The sequence below is a fragment of the Hyaena hyaena genome, unplaced genomic scaffold (assembly GCF_003009895.1).
Source record: "Hyaena hyaena isolate Hyena2069 unplaced genomic scaffold, ASM300989v1 scaffold_74, whole genome shotgun sequence".
In the NCBI taxonomy this organism is placed as follows: domain Eukaryota; kingdom Metazoa; phylum Chordata; class Mammalia; order Carnivora; family Hyaenidae; genus Hyaena; species Hyaena hyaena.
Window position 1 is genome coordinate 133954 of NW_024080706.1, and position 17582 is coordinate 151535.

At 40.1% G+C, this 17582-nt stretch overlaps 1 protein-coding gene across 6 annotated transcripts in view; it reads right to left on the reverse strand.

The window, feature by feature from the left end:
* Nucleotides 1–389: 389 nt before the first annotated feature.
* Nucleotides 390–17582, reverse strand: part of LOC120232541 (intraflagellar transport associated protein) — a 65665-nt gene continuing 48472 nt past the window's right edge. For all 6 annotated transcript variants that reach the window (XM_039233328.1, XM_039233322.1, XM_039233327.1 and 3 more), the window contains 2 exons: nt 9577–9716; nt 390–633 (listed from right to left, as the gene is read on the reverse strand). In XM_039233328.1, the coding sequence (XP_039089259.1) occupies nt 469–633; nt 9577–9716 (305 nt within the window). In that variant the 3' untranslated portion in view covers nt 390–468. The remainder of the gene's footprint in view (nt 634–9576; nt 9717–17582) is intronic.

The following is a 17582-nucleotide window of genomic DNA, read 5'->3' on the forward strand; positions in this document are numbered from 1 at the left end:
CAGCATAGGGAACACAGTCAGTGTAGACAGTGTAGTAGGATTGTACTGTGACACATGGTAACTACACTTGTCATGAGCGGAGCGTAATGTACAAACTCTCGAATCACTATGTTGTACACCTAAAACTAACATCACATTGTGTGCCAACTACACTCAAATTAAAAAAAAATTTTTTTTTAATTAAAAAAACAAAAAAATGGGCCCTTCTGTAGGTGTCACTTCCTGTCCCCCTCTGCCACCTCCATCTCTCCCACTTGCCACGGGATTCAGCACACTGTGACAGAAGAGAACACTGTAAGTGCAGAGATCTCTTTGGTCTTCTTGGTTACATCTCCCTACAGACCAACACCCTGATCGATCAACACACAAGTACATTTCCACAAAGGGAATTCTAGCAGGTCCACCTTTTATTCCAATGTTGTTTGAATAACAACACGATAAACAACAACACAAAGGTGTCTTGGTGACTCAGTCGTGGGGTTCCTCTAAGTCTGTGTTGGTGACCTGCCTCTGCTGCTTGGACAGCTGTGTGAGCACGTCTATCTCCGCAGGAGTGAACTTGGGGGTTAGCATCACAGCATCATAATCAAATTCTTCATCAAGTGAGAAGGGCTGAACTTCATCTCCAAGTACCTGTAAGAGGTCATAAAGGAGAAAAATCCTACAATCACTGGAAAAAGTTGAAAACATAAACTCCCTATTAATATTTAATTCAATTTTTTTTTAACTTCAGCACTCTCCGCTGATTAAGCTGTTTTTAAGTAAAGGAATAAATTCAATTATTCAATCTGACCTAATTTAAGTTTCTTAATATGCCCCATTTGTACCATCCTGCATCTGAATGCATATCATTAACTAATTCCGCCTATGGCAAGAATCAGAAAGCCTCTCTTGCACACAGTCATTACATTTTTACCACTTGTACTGTTAGGGCTAGAAGCACATGGAAAAACTAAGAGTTACACTAGAGAAGATATACCTTAAGATTTTGATCAACCTTAAATATACCTTTACCATTTACTAAAAAAAACATTTTTTTAAATTAAAAAAAAACTTGTATCAGTAAAATAATTTTCAAGTTTATTTATTTATTTTTGAGAGACACAGAGACAGCATGAGCAGAAGAGGAGCAGAGAGAGGGAGAATCCCAAGCAGGCTCCTCACTGTCAGTACAGAGCCTGACACGAGGCTTGAACTCACGAAACCATGAGATCCATGACCTGAGCCGAAACTGCAAGTCAGGTGCTTAACCAAATGAGCCACCCAGGCATCCCTCAAAAAAATTATTTTCAAAGATAAAAATATTCTACACTCAATAAACTTATTTCCTCAGAAAACACCTATAACTCTTGGGCCAATAACATTGGGAATTAAAGCACATATTATCGCTTAAAAAGTCCAGGATCCCTTTTTCCTACCAAAAATGTTTTTTAAATTGTTTTAATTTTTATTTATTTTCAAGAGAGAGAGTGAGAAGGAGGGAGGGAGGGAGAAACAGAATCCAAAGTAGGCTCTAGGCTCTAAGCTGTCAGCACAGAGCCCAATGTGGGACTCAAACCCACAAACCTCGAGATCATGACCTGAGCCGAAGTTGGGCACTTAATCAACTGAGTCACCCAGGCACCCAATTTCCTACCAAGAATTTTTAAGCTTTTACAGAATTTATCTACAAGTCAGAGTAGCTGGAAAGCAATGTAATAATTTTGTATCTATTTATGCATAATCTGTGAGTTTTAAAGACTTCCTAAAGGAAGGTAGATAAAGAAGCATATTCTCCAATAAACAAAAAGAGAATTAATATCTTAAATCACATTGTATCACCCCTTAAATAGACTCTCCCAAAGCAAATGGTGTGTGATACAATGAAATTATCCAGCACCTCTCTGTAGCTCTGTAATCCATATGGTGATGCTAAAATAATTGAAAACCATGGTTTATGGAAGAATGAGGGGGAAAAAATGCCCTGAAGCTATAATCAGCTTTAAATATTCTTGCATTCAAAATTATCTCATTGAGTGGATTTTGCAATGTTCTTGAAAATCAAGCGTGTAGCTTAGACACTATGTGTGCTGTTATTAAAGGTGGAACAACAAACACGAAAGGTGGGTATCTCCTATCTTTTTGGCAAGCTGCATCCTGCAGTGAGGAGCGCAGTGCCAGCAGCAATCACACAGCCATCCACCGTCCTTTCTCTGTAAAACCAGCAAGAGAACACATTTCAGAGACGTGCTCATTTCCTCTTTATGTGAAAGTGTCTGCATGCTTTCCTGACAAAAGTAATGATGGGAGCTGCTGCAGGCTGAGTTCCCACCGTGTGCCAGCCCCAGAACCAGGGACAGTGTGGGCATTAGCAGTCATCTTCAAATAGGCCATCTACTGAAGCTCTAAAAGACGAGGGCACTTGCCCAAGGCTACACAATTAGTAAGGGAGAGAAGCAAGATTTGAATCCAGGGCAATCTGCTTGAGAACAAACTTTACCTTTTCAACAAAAATACCAGTAGGAATCAACCTGGAGCTTTTCACTAAGCCAAGTCATGGCTCCTTGGAAGAAAAGACCTTTTCTAAACAAGCTACGCAATTCTCATAGCTTCTCATCAGAAACGCATTCCAGGCTCCATGTAATAGCATGATTGTCCTGAAGGAGCTGCTGTACACAGGATGTCCATCAGTCTGCAGGGTAACTGATCTGTCCATTTTGGTCTCTTTCTAAGATTAAATTTACCATCACAATTAACATGACAGAGGGATAATACTGTTAACAGCTCGAATGAGGAAACGTATCAACAATGACACAATATGTTCATTTCTGAACATCAGCAGCCTGGTCATTTCCACCTAGATCAGTAGTAAGCACCGGGGCTGGCGGGCCTGGCCACACCGTGTCCTGAGCTGATTCCAACAGATCCTGGGAGAGGATGAGGAGGAGCCCCATCTCTACCAATGCATCCAGCCTGATGGGATTCTTGCTGCCCTCTCATGCCCGGTTAAAGTCCTGGCATCTACTTGTCGACCAAGTTTCAGGCTGCAAGTACCCCTATGTGCCCGCTGCTCTAGGAATTTGAATGCCCCTGCCCTCCGCTGGTCTCTAAAGCCTACCTAAACCTTACAAGCCATTCTCACTACGTTAGCAGTCACTTTGCCTTCACCCGCCTCCCTGGAAGGCAGTTGCAAAGGAGACAAATCCCTTTGCTGTGCTAAAACCCCAGTAGTGTCAGACCACGCGTCTCACATTCCCCCTACATAACATGAACAACTCTCACGTTCCCATCCCCCCTTTAGTTGCTCCCTCCACGAACACTTACTGAATGTGTAATATGTATTAAAGATGGGGAATGCAAGGATGAAAACAGCAAAATCTGTGTCCACAAACACTGTGTCTTCCCAACTTCAGGGAGAAGACACAAGCGAATGATTTCAACATCATGTGCCATGCTCTCCAATAGAGAAATGCAAACCAGGTTACAGAAGCACAGAGGGGAAGCGCTGAAGCCCACCTTCCCTTCACTGAGTCTTGCCACTCTCCGGAAAATCCTACTTGCCTCCCCGCTCATCACTTCACTCATGACCCACCTTGTATTAGACAGAGGAAGGCTTGCATGGTGGGTTTCACTCCCATAGCTAACTTAGCTCTACATATGGCCCAACCCATCACTTCCTTATTCCCTAAGGTCCCAACATATCTTGCAGCCATAATATCCAACATTATGGTACTAGAGATGTAGAAGCTTATCCTTGAGTGGAAAAATCTTATTCTCCTTTAAGGTTTTTTTTTTTTAAATACACTTAAATTTTTCTCTGTTGTGGAGCATAATTCTCTTCATCAATCATTTGGTATTAACCAAAACAATAGCAAGGAATAACGTTTTTAGCTAGTCAATAAATTTGATGCCAACAGCAGAGTTATTCATTTATAATACACTTAAAGTTATAAAAGCATACTTAAAAACATAAATTTCTTCACCTAGAAACTAAGTTATTAATGGTAGCTGTTGTTGGATTAATTCCCCAGGCAATCAGTTAAATGCTGAAATATAAAGGCAAGAAACCAAGAATAGCAGTAACTGTTTTAAAAAAAGAATGGACTAATTTCATTTTGCAATGCCATAATGTGATGGTACTCAAGACATTTTAAACCATTTGAGGGTATCACTGTAATGTGGCCAGTACATCCCTGATTCAAAAATGTCAGAGGAAGAGCCTTCCATTCTTTCCACAAACACTATGTTCCTATTAAATTCTAGGGATTGTGCTTGGTGCTGAGGATGCAAAGATGAAGACTTGTATGAAATCACAGAAAAAGGAGATAGACATTTAAACAAGTTATATAGTAAAATACCGTAAGTACAAATCACACAGTTAGGGGGTACTGGGGACAAAGAAGTGATACCTAGCCCAGCCCAGACTGGAAGGCAACGGGGAGGAATCAGAGACGGCTTCCTGGCATAGGAGATATCTAAGCAGAATCTTAAAGGGTAACGTTAGTTAACAAGGTTGAGGGAAGAAGAACTTTGCAGATAAGGAGAGTTCTAGAGAGCAGGCCAAGGAAATAAGACACAAAGTTTCACATGTGAGGCTCTGCAAATAGTTCAGTGTCAAGGCAGAAGCAAGAGACAAAGATGGTGCCCGATCATGCTGGTGGAATATGTTGTTTATCCTAGAGATGATGAAGTCACTGAAGGAGTTTTTCTGAAAGCAAAGTAGATACTTGGCCATCGGTGCATGTCAGGTAAATTCCTTCATTCATTCACATTTTCACTGAGCACCTACAATGAGACAATGCTGGACAGACAGGTTTGCACAAGACAGAAAGATGCCCGGCCCTCTTGGGAGATTATGTCTAGATCGAGGATTACAGAGGGTAGATTTGGAGTCAGGGAGGCCAGGTAGGAGCCTGCTGTAACAGTCTAATGAGAACAGAAGGTGAGAACAGGAAGCTGAGGGCAGAGATGTGAAAATATCAGAAAGTAAAACTGGCAGCACTTGATGGCTGATACGGATATGGAAAGGGAAGGAGGGGATGAACGCTTGAAGGCGAGCAGGTAAAGAAAGATACGCTGTTTTTAGCATGCTGACTTGAAGGGACCGAAAGGAATCCAGACAGAGACAACAACCGGCGCCTGAAAACAGGAAGCTGAAGCTTGGGAGAAGGTCTGAGGCTGGAGATAGATTTGGAGACGCAAGCGCAGAAGGCAGCGGCCTAGAGATGAAAATGGATGCGTGTATGTAAGTGGGAAGAGGTCTGGCACAGAACCCTGAGCAACACGGACTCATCAGGGATGGACAGAGGGAACCCCCCAACGGAGGTGGGGAAAGAACACACAGAAACGCACAGAGAATCTGTGGGGAGCACTGAGGTGAGGCCGATAGGACCAGGACCCAGCACGGTGGGGAGAACAGGGTAGAGGGATCTGTTAAAATAAAGACCCAGAAGTGTCCATTGGGATCTGGCAGTTGGAGAGTAACCGGGACCTTGATTCTGTGTACATCCAGCCAGGGGACTGGAGCTGAGGACACTGTGCAGGGTACTGAATGAGGGAGGACGGGGAAGGAAGCAGCTAGTCTAATAGTTTCTAAGTCTAGTTGAGAACAGAAGGAGATTAGAGGCAAAGGCCTGAGGTAAGGAGAAGGCTGTTTTCCCTTTCCCTTTGTTTCATTTCATTCCATCAAGGATGCAAGAGACTTGAGCACATTTACACGTTGAGGAGAATGAACCACTAGAGAAGAAAAGGGAGAGGGGCCCTACCATGTTATTACACCAGAAAAAAACACTCTCAGGAGGTAATGAGGTGTTTTGTTTCTTTATTTGTAAATTCAATACTTACTGCGTGTCTACCATATGCATAGCACTGAACTCGGCACTACTTCCTACCTTTCTGCTCGTTCATGAAAAGTAAGCTTATGAAGACACACATCAGCGAGTTCAAAGTCCTCACGGACAAGTGGCTCATAGGTAATTCAAAGCAGATGTACACTGCAGTTCAGAAGACATCGCTGTGATCTTCTAAATGGAAGCTTTTAAACTACAGTAAAAGTTGCAATTCCACGCATTTCAGTGGCAAACACTGGAAATCTCTTCCTTCGGGTTAGGTTCATTTCAGGGGTCTAAGCTATACGACTCCAAGGTTTGGGGATTACAAACTGAAATTCTGATTTATTTCAAAGAGAAGAATTTGTGCAATGGAAAACCAAATCCCCTGCTACAAAAAAGAAAACAACTGTGAATTAAGTTATTAACTTGTTATTTTTGCCTAAGGAGCTGAGAGGAAATACGTGGATTTGAGGGGTCTCATTTCAAATCTAATTGAAATCTTTTCGTAGCCTCTCGGGGAATAGAATTTGCACACTGTTAGAAAACAGCCCGTTTCCTTAAAATTGCTCGTGTGACTTATTCTAAGAGAGACCCTGTTACAGGAGGAATCATTTTCATTCATAGTACCACACAGGCAAATTAAAGAAAACAGAACTAATGCTCAAATCAATAAGAGCAGCATTTAGCGGTAGGCTATCTTACAAACTAATATAGTAAATAAACCGTCTTTATAGGTGAAAAAATTTAGAGTCCCATTATGCATTAGAAAAACAGGAGACCTCCCGTGGAAATACTACAAAAGTTTCTTCTATGAGGAGCAACACACAATTTTTCGTCTTCCTAATATGGATTTTTTTTTCTCTATAAAGCTGTCTAAAATTCATCAAAACAGAATAACTAAGGCAAGAGGGTATTCACAAATAGAAAATGGAAGGTTCTTGGAAAACATTTGACTCTAAGGGGGAGAGGCGTATGTATAAAACCCAGCAATAAAATTCAGAAAAAATTAAATTGTTCTAATCTGTATCAGGAAGTTGTGGCCTCTTCTTAGGCAATTAAGAGGAAGTCAAGACATTTTCATCTTTTGACACTGAAGTCACAGAACTCAGCTATCATTTCGGGCCCCCAGAAGTCCCTTGGTAGATCCTTACAAGACATATTTGCTAGAAATTGATTACTGGATCTTTTCCTGGCAGTGGGTGCCTTAAATATGATTAAGGCTGTTAAACCAAGGCAGAGTTGGTGCACTATTATGATTCTAGACATTTCTGAAAAGTTTCTCTTACAGATAGTGGTTAGAAATAAAAATGCCAACCAAAATATTCTAGATATTCGAAAAAACAGCAAAAGTCCTTCATCTCTGTTTCAGAAGTTCGCCAACACAAAAATTGTTCACATCATTTTGATTCCAACATTTTAAAAGTGTTCACATTTTCTGGGAAGAAATCGATACCTTTTAAAGATACCATCATATACAAGGTTTTAACTTGCATTTTTACTGGCTATTTGATAGATTCTAAGAATCGTTCAGTTTCTGTAACAATTTTATAACAATTTTATAACAATCCCTATAGTGGCACTAGGTACCATGGCCACTGGCTGGTCCATCCATTTGTATGGTCACAACTGAAGTCAAGAGTGTGAACAAGTCTTTAAAGGAAACTGATTCCTGTGAGAAATAACACTGCAATTTTATTTCTTATTACTCAGAGAAAGCAATCTGTAATTCAAAAAGCACATTGAAAAGTGGTTGTCCCAACCAGTTTATCTGGTAACCAATTCGGGGGGCTAATATAAGCCTGCAAGCATCCTAGACCTACTTTTGTGCAGTCAGTAAACAAAAGTTCCATGAGAAAGAAGCAATTTAAAATCAAAATGTGTGGACTACCTTTGACTGAACGACTGCTTCCATAACAGAATATCTTCAAGTGACAACACTAGTAGTAATTGGATGATCAAATAATCATTCCCTGGGGGTTTTATTACGAAGCAATAATAAAGAGCCCTTCACAGCTTCTTGTGGCTGATACTCTTTGATGCTGGAGTAAACAGGGCGATAAAGGTCCTTACCCAACACCACCGGTAGCCTGGGCTATGCGTGTTTATAAAGTATATGTAGAAGAGTTGCAAAGGACTGCAAAAGGCAACTTTCTAGATGTGCAAGTGGGAGAGCTATGTGGCAGGGACGCCATTCTCCCTGATAGTGAAGCACACAACTGGATGACCCTTCCTAACACCCCCCTGTGCTCGATGGGAACATGCCAGTCTGTGGAGGCCAGGGGAATATAAGCAGAAATGAAGAGTCTTAGGGGAACAGCTGTTCCCATGCTCGCCTCCGCTGCCACTCCAGGTAGGGCACTCGCCTGATCTCGAACATACATGGGAGGACAATGTCCGAAGGCATAGTACGGATCCAGAGAGAAGGAATCTGGGCCTCTGATGACCCCAGAGAATGGTGCCAAATGCTCACTTTAAAGGTTTTCCATAAACAGTATGGAGGTTCCTCAAAAAATTAACAATAGAACTGCCCTATGACCCAGCAAGAGCACTGCTAGCAATTTACCCAAGGGATACAGCAGTGCTGATGCATAGGGGCACATGTACCCCAATGTTCATAGCAGCACTCTCAACAATAGCCAAAACATGGAAAGAGCCTAAGTGTCCATCAACTGATGAATGGATCAAGAAGATGTGGTTTATCTATATGATGGAATACTACATGGCAATGAGAGAGAATGAAATCTGGCCATTTGTAGCAACATAGATGGAACTTGAGGGTTTTATGCTAAGTGAAATAAGTCAGGCAGAGAAGGAGAGATACCATATGTTTTCCCTTATAAGTGGAATGGGAGAAAGTTAACAGAGAACCATGAGGGAGGGGAAGGGGAAAAAAATAGTTGGGGAGAAAGAGGGAGGCAAACCATGAGAGACTCTTGAATGCCGAGAAAAAACTGAGGGCTGACGGGCGGTGGGGAGGGGAAGGGGGGTGATGGGCATGGAGGAGGGCACTTGTTGGGATGAGCACTGGGTGTTATGTGGAAACCAACTTGACAATAAACTATAAAAGGAAAAAAAAAAAGGTTTCCCGTAGACTGTTGTATGAGAGACATAAAGTTCTATCTCTTTTCAGCCACTGAACTAATTGTTGGGATTCTCTGCAACAACAGCTTGGCCTTACCTTAATGACCACAAGATGTTTATAGGACCTTGGAAACAAGAGTAAAAAGAAAATGGCCAGTCCAGACCAAAAAAGAGAGAATCTATTGCATAAGACCCCAGGCAACACTGTCCTGTAACATGGCATATATCATGAATTAAAAATAGTTTCCACATAAAAACATAATAGCTCTCCGTATTTTTAAAATTTTTTTCTAATGTTTATTTTTGAGAGAGAGAGACAGAATGCAAGCTCGGGAGGGGCAGAGAGAGAGGAAGACAAAGAATCCGAAGCAGGCTCCAGGCTCTGAGCTGTCAGCACAGAGCCCAACACAGTACTTGAACCCAAGAACCTCGAGATCATGACCTCACCTGAAGTCAGGCACTCAACCGTCTGAGCCACCCAGGTGCCCTGCTCTCTATGTTTAAAAGGAAGTATACCCATTAGAGATAGATGGCAGTCAGAGTGATGCAATTAAGCAACCTGAATTTAAAATTTTCCCCAATCTAAGAAAAATTAAAAAGCACATGGATATAGTAGCATTTCTCTGAAAAGACGAGTTACAAAATCAAGGCAATTTCAAAACCAATTGAACTCCCCGTGGAGTACCTCTTCCATTTGTTTGTGTGCTCCTCTCCCAATGGGCGCCAGCTCGACCCCGGAGGTGATGGGCTGGGCTCCGGAAGGAATGTAAGAAGGAACATGCATGCAGATGTCTTCCTCCACTTCTCCTGGAAGCAGCAGCAAATCTGTCGGAAACAAAATATTTCACTTGATCCTTTCACCAAGTTCACAATTGACTAAATCACCTAGAAGCCTACAATAGCCAAAAGAATGAAGCAAAAATGCTCAAGTAAAGTAGGTTCCTTTCACAATGCTTGTCCTCATTTGGGGACTGGTCCAAGGGATTCCTTTTTATTAAATAGAAGTCATCGGTGCATTTATTTTTATCTTATTGTCCCAAGGTTACATTCCATCTAAAAGGTCTGGGAGAAGTATTGTTTAGGGAGTGACTTGCTCATGCCTCTCACCCCCAACCCAGTTTCTACCTCTGCAGGAAAGTAAGCCAAGAAGATGCCTACTTTTGCCTCATCTCCCCATATTTTCCTAAGGGATGGAGAGACAGGAAATGGGAGGGCTGATTTCATCCCATAACACTCTGGCAATATTTCAAAATCTGTGTGTATTAAAAAAATAATGATGCCAGAAGGAAAGGACTTTATCTTTCAGCAGAAAAAATGAAACGCTCTGTCACAGACAAGATCCATGGTCTGATTTTTGACATTGCAAACAATTTGTTTGTTTCCAGCTTGTTCAGTACCATGACAAGAATTCAATAACCAACCTGGGTTTTTTGATCTATCCACTGTAAGTAGATATGTTGCCTTATTTTTGCATGTGTGAAATAACATGGATGCATCACGGTCAGATCTTCCCCAACTTTATTTTTTTTAATGTTTATTCACCTTTGAGAGAGAGAGAGAGAGAAAGCAGGTAAGGAGGTAAGGGGCAGAGAGAGAGGGAGATACAGAATCTGAAGCAGGCTCCAGGCTCCGAGCTGTCAGCACAGAGCCGGATGCAGGGCTCCAACCCACTAACAGTGGGATCTTGACTTGAGCCGAAGTCGGATGCTTAACTGACTGAGCCATCACGGCGCCCCTTCCATAACTTTCTTTTAGGAGGATAAAACAAAAAAAGAAAGGAAGCACACCAGGCTTCCTCGTCAGTGTAAGCTTTCATAAGTCTAGACGGGCTGCTGGAGCCAGCCAATAACTTACAGCTGGCTCAGGATGACGCTGCCTGCCACTCCATGATGATCCTAATGAAGACACTAATTAAGCTCTCAGTGGAAGTGATTAATTAACAACAGGCACGACTTGGCTGTTGCCAATGGCAGCACGTAAAGGGAGATAATTAAGCAGGTATTAATATTCCAAAACCGAAACTTATTTGAAATACATCTCTCAGCACTGCAGATATCACCTTCACAGAACGTGTAATTACAAAGTTCTCAGGACTCCAGCAACAGAACACAGTCAGCCTAGAAACAGCATGTGCAGGTAGGGGTGTGGGGAAGAAGGTAGTTCTGCTATGATGAATTACTGGAACCTGAAAATGGGATCTAATTAATTAGCAGAAATAAAAATAATAATATCCAAAACTTATATGAATTGACATTTTAGATGCATTAATTGAGCTGATCTTCCCAACAGCACTATTATTTCCTGTTTCCCGGGCAATGAGCTCTAAGCACTGAGAGTAACCTCATTCAAGGTGCCACAGCTAGAAACTGTCAGGGCTGGGCTACATGGCAGCACAGCCCAGACTGTGAGCCCATGATGCCACATGATGAACTCCTTCTAGACAAGCATTTTCATTACATAAATCATTTAACTCTATCAGATTATACATCCGAACTCAGAGCCAAGAAATGTCACTACTATAGCACATTAGCATGGTTTCATTTAAACAAAACATTGAGTTTTAAACTCAGTAAGGTTGATGGGAAGATTGGCTTTCTAATATACCCGCTTATGAGCTCAAAGCCAGCTGTCCCATTGATCTCCCCAGTGGCACTGCCTAGGACTGATACAAGCCTGGTCAGGGGCCGGCCAACAACAAACCTAAGCAGAGAAAGGTCCGGGCCTCTTAGTGTGAAAACCAGTACCTACCAGACCCGCTGGCTGCCAGCACAAACATCAGTTCAAATGTGAATCAAAATCAATTCTGCTTTCGGAGCTATTTAAAATCTGATTGACAGTATTATGCACCGAGCAAGACAACTCTCTAATTCCTATGCTGAAACTCTTTGCCTTCCTAATATGTTTGCAGACGACGGAGGATTTTCAATAAAAATGGTTTCTTTCATAAAGATTCTACTGCCATGGAAATAATTCTCTCAAAACAATAAGATTCCGTTTCTTCCACACTTTAAATTCTTGTCATTTGTTTCTTCAATATAAAAGCAAAATGCACAAATGCATATTCACAGATGCCTAACACAGCACCTTACACATAGCAAATTCTCAACAAATACTTGAGATAGGAAATGAATTCCCTGCATCCCAACTTTTGTTTTTAATGTTTATTTATTTTTGAAAGAGAGACAGAGTGCAAGTGGGAGACAGGAAGAGAGACACAGAATCTCAAGCAGGCTCCAGGCTCTGAGCTGTCAGCACAGAGCCCGATGCGGGGCTCATACCCATGAACCGTGAGATCATGACCTGAGCCAAAGATGGATGCTTAACTGACTGAGCCACCCACACAGGTGCCCCCCTTCATCTCAACTTTTAAACTGAACCAAAAATATCAACAGTTTGCCTACCAATAGAACATTGTGGATGATGTAAACTATGTATAATCCTTATCCACTAAAACTAAATTTTGTCACAGGGATAAGATTTTCATATGTAAAATCAATCTGAGAATAATTGAGGACAAAACTGAAGAGCTTTACCCCTAAAGAGGACAGATTTATAGAAGAATGAAACTAATACATACAGGAATAGTCTGGTAAAGCATATTTTATGAAGAAGGCTATCTCATCTTTCAGCCATTTTAAAATCATATGTGAGTTACTCACATCCTCTGGCGGGGGGGGGGGGGAATGATTGTATTCATTGATGGGAGGAAACGCAATTTCTGAAGTTCTCGCTCTCTAAAACTGAAATGCTGCGTGAAACTTAATCTGATCTTATTAATGGTTGTTTCTGAAACAACCAAAGGCCTTTTTCTCATCTTAACTAAATACCACCAACGACGTGTTTCCAGCTGTCCCGCTTGGATCATGTGCACTGTGGAGTCAAGGCATCGCTCAAAAGTGAATCTCAACATTTCAAGGGCAAGACTGGTTGAAAACATTCCAATGTCTTCTTTCTCGACTAATGGTAAGAAGTTCAACATTTACAAACTATGTGTTGATGCCGTGTGTCCTCCATATTAAGTCAATAATCATAATTCAAAAACTATCATCACATAGTCGAATACACCACTAAAAAGTAAGCAATCTAGGGACACTTGGGTGGCTCAATTAGTTAAGCATCTGACTCTTGATTTCAGCTCAGATCATGATCTCACAGTTCGTGGGTTCAAGCCCCTCACTGAGCTCTGTGCTGTGTCAGCGCAGAGCCTGCTTAGAATTCTCTCTCCCTCTCTCTCTGCTCCTACCCCACTCATGCTCTTTCTCTCAAAATAAATAACCTTAAAAAAATTTTTAAGTAAGCAATTTACCTGATATCTGATCATTTAGATAATAATTTTTAATCTGCCTGGCATTTTTATAAGTTTATTTATTTATTTTCAGAGAGAAAGTTGGATCCTTAACTGACTCAGCCTTCCAGGCGCCCCTGCCTGGCATATTCATAAAAATTAATCAGTTTGTTCCTTTGTTGCTAGGTAAAATGGCCAAAATATTCTGAAAATTTGGGCAACACCCAGATCAAAGAGAATATAGATAAGAACTACTTTCGGCACATAGTTTTTCAGCTATGAGAGTCCATCTCACTGGTTCTTGTTCTTAAATATTTTTGAAGACCCCAAAGAGCTTTTTGTTTATGAGGTTATAGCTATCAATATTCACCATATTAGAAATTAAAACTGAGAAATTTATAAATACTTATTGAATTAGTAACAATAATACCATTATATAGTAAAATAAGTATTTTTATGAAAAATCTCTTTTCCAAAAACAAAGAAAATAGTGGGGCAGAAAGCACTGTTTTACATTTTTAAAATCTGTAAATGTCTTCCTTAAGAGGAAAAAAGCTAGATTTTATATTCGCTTCTGCATTCAATTTTGGAATATGCTGCTTCTGTTGAAGTAAATTAAGAAAATCTAGTCTCACGCAGATATGTAGTTGGGAAAGAGAGGAGCACTTTAATAGTCTTTTTATATAATTGTGGATATTCTTCTTTGATGCTATACCAGATCTTGACAAATGATAAAGTTTTAAAAAATAGTTTCAATGTGCAATCTGAAACCATTTCAGTGAATTTTTCATACTGCTACATTAAAATTCATTGGTCTATCTTACACATTGAATGGATCTTTCTCCTATGCATAATTTTGTAACATCATAAATTGGTCATTTGGAAAATATTGGTTCACTGTTTGATGTAGATATTCCAAATGTTGACACATTTCATTATACAGTATAAAAGTCACATTAGCTAGCATTACGAATTTTATCAGAAAAGCCTTTAGATATTGGGAAGCTGTCAAGCTCACAGTACTAGCTACAAGTTTTCCAAAAATGAATTTTCACTGGGTCCATTGCCAATTTTATCATTGGCCATGAACACTACTAGTTGTTTTTCTTGAAGAGATGGGCTCACTTCATTCATTTTTGAGAACTATAGTTTGTCTGTCAGTCATTCTTTCAAGTAAAAATGTTGTTCCACTCATATTGTTACATTAAAAAATGTTACATGTCCATGAAAGAAAAAAAAAACCTAGTTCAGAATACCATTCAATCACACAAGCATTTTTCCATGAGACAACCACTGTATTTCGGAATGTACCAGAAGTGCTTTATGCATACTTACTATTCTAGCACACAAGATGCTAAAAAAAAAAAAAAAGTGTACTCAAGAATCAAGATGTAGCAAAATGCATCATTTTTACCACTTCATCAAGAACATTTTCAATGGAAACTGGCATTTATTTGAAATACAGATCCATGACAGTGAAGATTACAATGACTACTAGTATAGTTTTGTGCCACTACCTTGACTTGCACTAAGCTACCAGCATCTTTACCTACATCAATGCAAACATCAACACATTTGACCTTCAATCCTTGGGGTTTCCATAGGAGTCTCTAGACCACATCCCAAGGGGTCTGCTGGTCTAGCTAATATCAGTCCAACCCCCCACCGATAACTCTAGAAAAGCTGGATAAGCTACCAAAAAAATCAACTACTTAAAGACATTCGTAAGCTACCAGGGCAGCCCGGGACTTGAGGTGCCAAGATCCCAAAGAGATGGAAAGTACTGAGAAATGAGTCCAAGAGTCTAAAATGCTTTTCAACTGATAACATTTACTGATTTGCAACCAGAAGCTGAGAAGCTGAAAAGCAAAGAGAGGGGCTAAGATGCTGAGAGGCTTAGCAGAATTACCAACAGAGTTATAGTGCTATGAAGATAAAAATTAGAGTTTAGGGCCTCCAAGAAGGAGGGACTACAATTTACCTTGAAGGGCTACACCCTGGGAATAAGCAAGAACTAGAAGTAAAGCAGCCCCCACAAGGCCTTCAACCCAATCCTAAATCAGTCTATCCCCAGACTGGATTAAGGTGATCTATTACCACTATAATTGCCAGCAAAATGTTGAGGAAAAGCTACACTAGAAAAAGATAACATCATCCAGATCCTACATCATATTTTATATACACTGTTCAGCATTCAAACAAAAATTGCCAGGTTTACAAAGACACCAGATCAAAAGGGAAAATGAATAAAATAAATACACTCACAGGAGGTCCCAGGCATTGGCATTATAAGACATGAACTTTAAAAGAACTGATTATGTTCCCCCAAATACATTACAAAAATGGCGAATTTCAGTACAAAACTGAAATCTATAAAAATAGATTATTCCAGATCTCTTTTAAAATCTAAAACAACCGAGGGGCACCTGGGAGGCTCAGTTGGTTAAACCTCTAACTCTTGGTTTTGGCTCAGGTCATGATCTCATGGTTCATGAGTTCAAGCCCTGCATCAGGCTCTGCACTGATGGTGTGGAGCTGGCTTGGGATTCTCTCTCTCCCCCCTCTCTCTGCCTTCCCCCATGCTCTCTCACTCCCTCTCTCTCTCTCTCAAAACAAATAAATTAAAAAAAATTTTTTAACTAAAATCACTGAAATATTGATGGCTTTAACAAAATATAGACACAATTTGTAAAAGAATTCATGAACTAGAATATATATAGTAGGAAATATTCTGACTGAAGCAAGAAAGAAAATTAAAAAGGCTAGAAAATGCAGAAAAAAACATATAAGATAGATATATGGGACACAGTGAAAAGGTCAAGGCATAAATAATATTTGAAGAGACAAGAGCTGAGAATTTCCCAGTACTTAACAAAAATCTCTAGAAATCCCAAGTAAGATAAATTCAACTAAAACAATGCCAAGTCATAGTGAAATTACTGAAAAACAAAAAGAAAGAATTACAAAAGCAGCTAAATGAGGGGAAAAACATAATCTTCCCAGGAACAACAGTAAGATTGGCATCTGGATTTCAACAATTTCAACGATTAACACCAGAAAAGAATAGAATATCTTCTGTAAAATAATGAAAGAAAAGAATTACAAACCTAGAATTCTCAACCCAGCCAAGTGAGCGGGCACTGAAATGTTACAGTAATAGTTGATTAATCCAAAATAGGCCAGAAATGAGAGGAGGAAGATGCATTAAACTGGCAGGACAAATAGAAAATAAAGTAGTAAGATACTAGATTTAAAGCCACACATATCAGCTACTACATTAAGTATAAACGAACTAAACACTCCAGTTAAAATACAGAATTATAATATGTATGTCGATGCATACATAAAAAGTATATGCTGCTTTCAGGAGACACATTAACACTTGCTTTGAGAAAAAAGAAAATCGCAGAATATATAAAATGGAAGTGCAAAAGGAGGAAGATGACTGACCATCCGAGGAGATGGTGGGGACAATGAAGGCTCATTTCATTGTGTGGAGTTGGGATTGGACAGAGATAATAAGTCATATCCCTCTATCTTTAAGTACAGAAACAAAAGAGAAATATGTACAGAAGTCAGAAGGATATGGATGAAAATACGAGCTTTCCAACCAATAAAACCAAATTTGAAAATAGAGCTTGTCCTGTAGTCACAGATTGGGCTTCTATGTATCAAGCTTCCCTACAAGTCTAGATGTTGGGCTATTCCACCTGACAGAAAGTCCACACGGGGAAACATATCTCTCCAGGTATAAGAAGTGCTTCACATCCCTAAAGCCCTTCAAGTAGAGCCTCAGAGAGCAGTGCTCCAGAGGTCTGTCTAGAGATGTACAGGAGAATCTCAATTGTGAGCCTCAGTTGCACAGGAGAATCACTGAGAAGCTTTAAAATGGACATACACCAGACCATGAAAAGGAATCTGCAAAGGTAGGAACCAGGCTTATTTATTTATTTATTTATTTATTTATTTATTTATTTATTTATTTTAAGCTATTCCATTGTGTCTCTAAGGTTGAAAATCACTGGAGAAGGTAGGCACGGGCCCCAACTAAATTAGTGTGTCTATTATAAGAAAGATGGCAAAGACACAGGTGAGAAGACATACATCTTCCAAATAGCATGAGCCCAAAAGACGAAACAAAGGGACTGAACCATATACACAGACTTTGTTTTCCCAATCTCGGTAAATAGAGACAGTTTTACATTTCCCTTGGGGAGAAAAAGGCATAGGATGTTAAATGGCAGAAACATCTGCCCAGTTTTGTTCTCTTCTTGGGAATGGAGTGGAAGTTTCTTCATATAATCATGAGGATAGGGTGGCAGGTCTGCCCTGTGGCTGATGTGGCTTTCAGTCTGGGCCTTCATAGATAGGTAAGTTTGCACATATAAAAATTGAAAGAACAGGAA